General features: G+C 49.6%; 1 protein-coding gene across 1 annotated transcript; it reads right to left on the reverse strand.

Moving 5' to 3' along the window:
• Window positions 1-587: 587 nt before the first annotated feature.
• LOC127345812 (uridine 5'-monophosphate synthase) lies at window positions 588-3,757 on the reverse strand. Its single transcript, XM_051372342.2, has 6 exons — window positions 2,865-3,757; window positions 2,277-2,360; window positions 2,088-2,170; window positions 1,919-2,006; window positions 1,561-1,815; window positions 588-882 (listed from the first exon to the last, which is right to left on the reverse strand). The coding sequence occupies exons 1-6, from the start codon at window positions 3,657-3,659 to the stop codon at window positions 757-759; spliced, it is 1,431 nt and encodes a 476-aa protein (XP_051228302.1). The 5' UTR covers window positions 3,660-3,757; the 3' UTR covers window positions 588-756.
• Window positions 3,758-6,649: the final 2,892 nt, after the last annotated feature.

The raw sequence follows: 6,649 nt of genomic DNA on the forward strand, positions 1-6,649 counted from the left end.
CAAAGGCAGGGAAAAGAAAAGGACCACACGCAACACATAAAAAAGAAAAGTATGTTCAAATGTCATGGCGCCCTTAGTCCAAATCAAAACATAGAAGTCCGTAGGCTTGCCTCTTTTGATGTTCTTGTGAAATTTTACATACGCACTACATTGACGAAAATACATCATTGTGTTGCACATTTTATGAAATCTGGAAAACAAAAATCTTAGGAGTGCTGGTGCCCCCATCGTTCATTTGATTGAAAACATAAATATGTTGCAGTGAATTTAAATAATATAGATAAAAAAAATCTGTTCCAGCTGCTTGGGATTACAGTTAAAGGCTCAGAACTGAAACAATTTCAGCAAAGAGCGATTCAGCCCTATCGCTCAGCTCAATAATGAAATGAGTACCAAATTACAAACAAAACATATGTGATTCAATCTGCCATTTCGAACAAAGCTAGTTAAATTTTGTTTGGGATTGATATCCACCCTAAAGCAGATACCACTCTATGATTGGCAAAGCACGTAACAGCAAATAGCCATACAGAACAAAGCAAAAAAATAAAAGGACAGGGATGAGTAAACATGCAATTGTTAGTATGTTAATGGGAACTTGGTTCTTCTATTACCATGATTGCGAGATTATTTCCCAAAACAGTAAGTGCAGAAAGTGGGCACAAGGAACTCAGCTCCAACAGGAGACTCTTATTACATCAATCGCACGAATGCCAGTGTATAGGTTTACACTGAAGACGCGTTGGAGCAGCTTCCTCACAAGCTGGATTGGTAGGCCTGCCACCCTTGGATGCGGTACTCCCTCGCGGTCTCAGCGGGATCGCTCGCCTTTATGATCCCACGGCCAACTATGATTATATCACTGGCCCTGTCGTTTATGACCTGTATTGACACAGCCATGGTACAGGTGAGACACAACAGTAGATAAGCAGATTGCAACAGCAGAGGGTGCCAACAGCAGAGGGTGCCAAATCTCAAGTTCTAATAACAAATTAATACTGCTGCCACCCCGACCCTAATACGAAATATATAGTTAAATTAATTAGTTGTAATATAGCTCCAAGAAGATGGTCGGCTACAAGACTAGAGAACATCAAATGAGCACATCTCAACCTATGGTGTGCATGAGAACACAAAATTATATTTGATGTCCTGAAAAAATTCTTAATCTAGTGGGAATCTATATCTCAGATGTCAATCCTGCTTATCGTGTCAGTCAGGTGAGCATGGGGAAAACATATCCAAGCTACTATAGTAAGATAGCTACAACATATTGGGTTGTCTCAACCTCTGGCCATACTCGATATCAGCACACAGCTGGTACCATTTCTAGCAAATCCTCAACTGACATATATTAAATGGCACATACAGCCACTAAAATCAGAAGAGAAATAGCTTTCCAAATTAGTATATAACTAGAGAAATAGCTGAATAATAAACTACTTGTGCAGCATAGCAGATGCAAGATAATACTGCTAAGTCTACTCTGGAAGTTCCATAAAACTCGAAAGCATTAACACATCTGAAAAAAGCACTCCGTAATGAGAAGGTTAAACTCACAGAATAAGGAGTGGTGTATTGTTGTCCAAGAGCATCTCCTCCAGAAACCATCTGCACACCAGGAGTGGCATGGATAAATGCTGGACTAGATGGTGCAACCGACCAAGATGCAGGATTTACTGATATAAATCCAATTACAAAATCAGAATGTTGCTCAGCTATCTTCACAGCCGCTGCAGTATAATCTCCATGAGCAAGGTTGCCAGCTGAGCTCATTTCAGCAAGCAAAAGTAGCCCTCTTCCTTTTGGTAAACCCTTCAATACCAGAACAATTCAGTTACTGAGAGCACTACTAAAGCAATTACTGGCTGCAACATTAAGTTAATAATATTTACAAGACATGTAAAGGATAGTATACCTTGAGCTTCAAACCATCAACAATTCCAGGTCCAGGAATTATATGTGCGTTAACAATATCAGCCCATTCTAATATGCGGAATATTCCACTGAAATAAAAGTACAAGCTCTGAACATATTGGATACATATGCAAAAAGAAAGAAAGATAGTTCATGGTGCATTTTCTCACCCTTCATACTGCATAGTTACCGTGTTTCCAATATCAGCAAACTTGCGGTCTTCGAAGATCAAAAAGTTGTGCTTCTCAGCAATCTTAAGAAAAAAGGAAGGCGAAAATCCCATTATATGAAAATTGTGACATTAATAGTAAAGCATGATGAAAAGAAAAAAGACAAGGTTGCGTCACAGGAGAGCGTACCGAGCGAAGCTTGGTGCCAAAATCAGGTGTAAAATCCGACAAGATATCGACATGCGTTTTCAGCATGCAAATCTCATGGCCAACCTGCATAAAAACGAGAGAACTATGTTAAAGCTCAGGTTAAGGGGGGTGGCTTTATGCTTAGGAGGCTGATGCTAAGCTAAACATAATTCCCATGCGAACAATGAGACTTGACAAATGACACTGTAATGTAACAGTCAACTTGCTAAAAAAAACTGCAACTAGACAATTACCAGTTGAGAACACCCAAGATAAACAGCTTACAGTGTAAAAGATAAACAGGTGCATCCAAGCAAACAAACATCATAATACAATGAAAGAAGTTGTTGAGATGTCACTGTTCGTGCAGCAAGTCAATGCATTCACTTCTGAAGGACTGAAGTCTTGTACTCCTAGATTTGTTTCTTACCAGATTTAGGAGGCTGATGCTAAGCTACACATAATTTCCATGCATTATAATATTGATTGACAAATCTCAGAAATGGTCATGGGCAATTCCATCAGAAAAGAACAATTTAGCTTGCTGACATAAAAGTGCTTAACCCATGAATAATTAACAAACTGTACCTTGTCAGCAAGGTCAAGGAGCTCCTTAGCCGTGCCAACATCGGCGGAAACACAGAGATTGCTCTGCTTGGCCTCCATCACCTCGAACAGCTTCTTCCCCATGGGGTTCTTGGCCAGCCCAGCCCTCTGAGCGAACGGCATCCTGGCGACCTTGGGCTTAACGGCGGGGGCAGCACCTGGCACCGTGACCTTCCTGTTGGCATCGAGGAACCGCTTCACCTCAGCGGCCTTCTCCTCGCCGACCTTGCCGTGCTTGAGCAGCACGGCGAGCACCTCGGTGAGGGTCATGAGCGAGTGGAGCGTGATCCCGTTGGCGGCGAGGTTCTCGCGGCCGCCCTGCTCGCGGTCGACGACGACGACGGCGTCGGCGACGACGAGGCCCTCGGCGCGGAGGGGGGCCGCGGTCTCGAGCACGGAGGCGCCGCTGGTGACGAGGTCCTCGATGATGAGCACGGTGTCGCCGGCGCGGAAGGAGCCCTCGATGGCCTTGGCGGTGCCGTGGGTCTTGACCTCCTTGCGGCGCATGAGCATGGGGAGGCCGCGGTCGACGGAGAGGACGGAGGCGATGGGGAGCGCGGTGTAGGGCACCCCGCAGAGGATGCCGTAGGGGCGCGTGGCGGGGAGGGTGGCGAGGAGCGCGGCGATGGCGGAGAGCAGGCGCGGGTGGGAGACGAGCGCGCGCAGGTCGAGGTAGATCGGGGAGGTGATGCCCGACTTGAGCACGAAGGAGCCGAGCTTGACGGCCTCGATGGCGTGCAGGTCCAGGATGAGCTTCTCCAGGGCGGCGGCGTCCATGGCGGCGGCGGCCGGGCTAGGGTTTTGGGCGGGGTTTGCGGTTGGTGGGAGAAGGACACGGCGGCGCAGGACAAGGGAATGGAAGGCGGAGGAGGAAGCGATGGGGACGGCTTTAGAGCATCTCCACTCGTCCCCCCGACGAGGCCCCCGAGCGACGTTTTTCCCATCCAGACGGCGAAATTCGGCTCAGTCGCGCTCCGGTTCCTCGTTTTCGTCCGGATTTGGCCCTTCATCCATCCGGCGAGCCCACGCCATCCCCGGCCCCCCGGGGCGCGCTCGGGGACTCCGAACGAGTGAAAAGCGGGGAAGGGCCCGATCTGTCGGTGACTCGACGCACGAACCCCACCGCCACGTCGCTCAAAATCTTCCCCACCCCTCGTATCTCTCTCGCCGCCGGCACCACCCCGCCGGGTTGTTGCCCAGATTCCGCCGTCGTTTCAGGATGAGCAGAAAGCTATTTCTGCAAATTGTGTATGCCATCCGCCACTTTGATCCCTACTTCAGATGCAAAGCGGATTGCACTGGTTTGGTTGGATTTTCGTCACTACAGAAGTGCACAGTGGCTATGAGGATGCTGGCGTATGGAGCTCCCGGTGATAGTGCAGATGACTATCTTCGGATGGCGGAGTCCACCGCCCTTGATTGTTTCTACCGGTTCTGCAGGGCAGTCATAGCAGTGTTCGGGGACTATTTCTTGAGATCACCCACTGTCGAAGACACTCAGAGGATCCTTGCAACAAATGAAGCTAGGGGTTTTCCAGGGATGCTTGGAAGCATTGACTGCATGCATTGGCAATGGAAGAACTGTCCGTTTGCGTGGCAGAGAATGTACAAGGGTCACAAAAAGGTCAGACCTTTGTGATACTTGAAGCAGTGGCTACCCATGATCTCTGGATTTGGCACTCTTTCTTTGGTATGCCTGGATCCAACAATGACATCAACGTCCTAAACTGCTCCCCGGTCTTTTCCAAGCTTGTTGAGGGTCATGCTCCCCCGGTGGACTATGTGATCAATGGTCGGCACTACAACAAAGGATACTACCTTGCAGACGGTATCTATCCAAAGTGGGCAACATTTGTGAAGACTATCTCCAACCCTAGCACCCCCAAACTTTGCGAGTTTGTCAAGAAACAAGAAGCTTGCCGAAAAGACGTCGAGCGTGCATTTGGTGTCCTCCAGCAGAGATTTGCTGTCGTCCGGTTCCCCGCTATGACTTGGTCCAAAGATCAGATGTGGGAGGTGATGAACTGTTGTGTGTGCCTACACAATATGATTATTGAAAATGAGCGAAAGCATCCGGTTCCTCTGGTTGAGCAAGAAGCACCATATGAGAGAGAGGGTCCTCTTGCACAGCCTAATCACCAGGTGCCTCCATCATGGGCCGCCTTCATTGCTATGCGCCAGGAGATTCGAGACTCTACAATGCATCAGCTGCTGCAAGATGATCTGGTGGAGCACATATGGAGGCTCCGAGGCAACGCCAACGCTGACGCCAACTAGTCTGTCTTAATTTGTTTGAAAAATTGTGAAATTGTGTGCTTCATTTGTTTCAGCACTTGTTAAACATTGTACTGATTATCGCCGAATTTGTTTCAGCAATTTTCGTACTCTTGTTTGTCGAACTTGTTAAATTTTATGTTGAATTTGTTTGAAATATGTCAAATGGTCGAGGTTGGGGGTTTCCTGCCGGGGGGACGGCTGGAACTTCGGCGCTCCCCACGCCAAATCTTCCTCCAATCCGGATGAAAATTTCGCCGGATTTGGGCGTGGGGAGCGCCAACGAGTGGGGATGCTCTTATTGCCCACCAAACTGGTATCAGCGCCGCGTTACACTCCTTAATTTCTGGATGGAGCCCAATACTTTTCTCCCCCCTTCACTTTTGTTCATATTCTTTAAAATTGAACGTCTAGGTCCTAAATCTTTTATAAGTGATTCATCGGAGGTCCTAAATCGGTCTGGCCAGTGTTGACTTGTCTATGTGGCGTTTGACCACTGCCACGTCGACAGTGGAGCCCCCGAGACGTACCAGCTGGACTAGCAAATTTACCAAAAGGCCCACTATTTTGTAATTCTTTCAAAGCCAGGGCGGGTGGGCCCACCACCACCGTCACTAGGTACTCCCGCCGATGTACTCCGGCGAGGTAAGGGCGCCTCCGGCGAGAAGACGGGACCTAGCCATGCCACACCACCTGCTCCGCCGGAAGGCGAGGAAGCTCGCAGCGAGCCCCCGTGGAGGACGGCCAGGAGGATGGCGCGAAGGAGAGTCGCGCGGTGGGGGTGGAGGATGGCATGGGAGGCTTCTAGTTGGCCTTCATCGCGAGCACCGACGAGGCTAGAGGGAGCGCACGGACGTGCGTGGCGGGAGGAGATTGGACAGGGCGGCGTCCGACTGGAGATGGGGAAGAAGTCGTTGGGGCGGCCAATTCTTGGCGCTTTGGTTCGATTCCTTCCACCAGAAGGGGGAGGACGTGGAGGCGGTCCTGCTGGGCAATTTGGAAAAGCCTTGGAAGGACCGGGACGGCACCACGACGGCGGATTGGAGGAGGACGACTTGGCCGGAGCAGGGGACGACGTGCGGTTGAAGCAAGGGGACCTGCGGGCGACATGCAGTTGGAGCAGGGGATGCGGCGCGGGTGGAGCTAGGGCGGCGCCGTCCCCGAGCCGCGAGCATGCTGCTCCGCCGGTGGCGTGCTCCAACCGGTGAGTCTGTGCGGTGACGTGAACAACATCTTGAGGGTTTATTTGCAAATATGGAGGGTGACTGGTACGCCTGATGGGATTCGTAGCATAGAAAACAAAAAATTTCCTACCGCAAGAACGAATAACAAGCCAAGATCCAATCTAGTAAATGGTAGCAACGAGAAGATCATGAGACTAACCCTCGAAGATTTCCAAAGCCTACGAGATTAGATCTCGTTGTTGATGTAGTCGATCACTTGCCGCTTTCAAAAGCGCGTAGAAGATCTTGACGGTGCCACAGTCGGGCAGC

The sequence above is a fragment of the Lolium perenne genome, chromosome 3 (genome assembly GCF_019359855.2).
Source record: "Lolium perenne isolate Kyuss_39 chromosome 3, Kyuss_2.0, whole genome shotgun sequence".
Lineage (NCBI taxonomy): Eukaryota > Viridiplantae > Streptophyta > Magnoliopsida > Poales > Poaceae > Lolium > Lolium perenne.

Bases quoted from the DNA above. Each gene is read 5' to 3' on its own strand.
- LOC127345812 (XM_051372342.2), bottom strand. From the start codon at position 3,659: ATGGACGCCGCCGCCCTGGAGAAGCTCATCCTGGACCTGCACGCCATC. The intron at 2,361-2,864 runs GTACAGTTTGTT...GTTTTTATGCAG, and splicing joins TCCTTGACCTTGCTGACAAG to GTTGGCCATGAGATTTGCAT. The intron at 2,007-2,087 runs GTGAGAAAATGC...CTTTTATTTCAG, and splicing joins GTAACTATGCAGTATGAAGG to TGGAATATTCCGCATATTAG.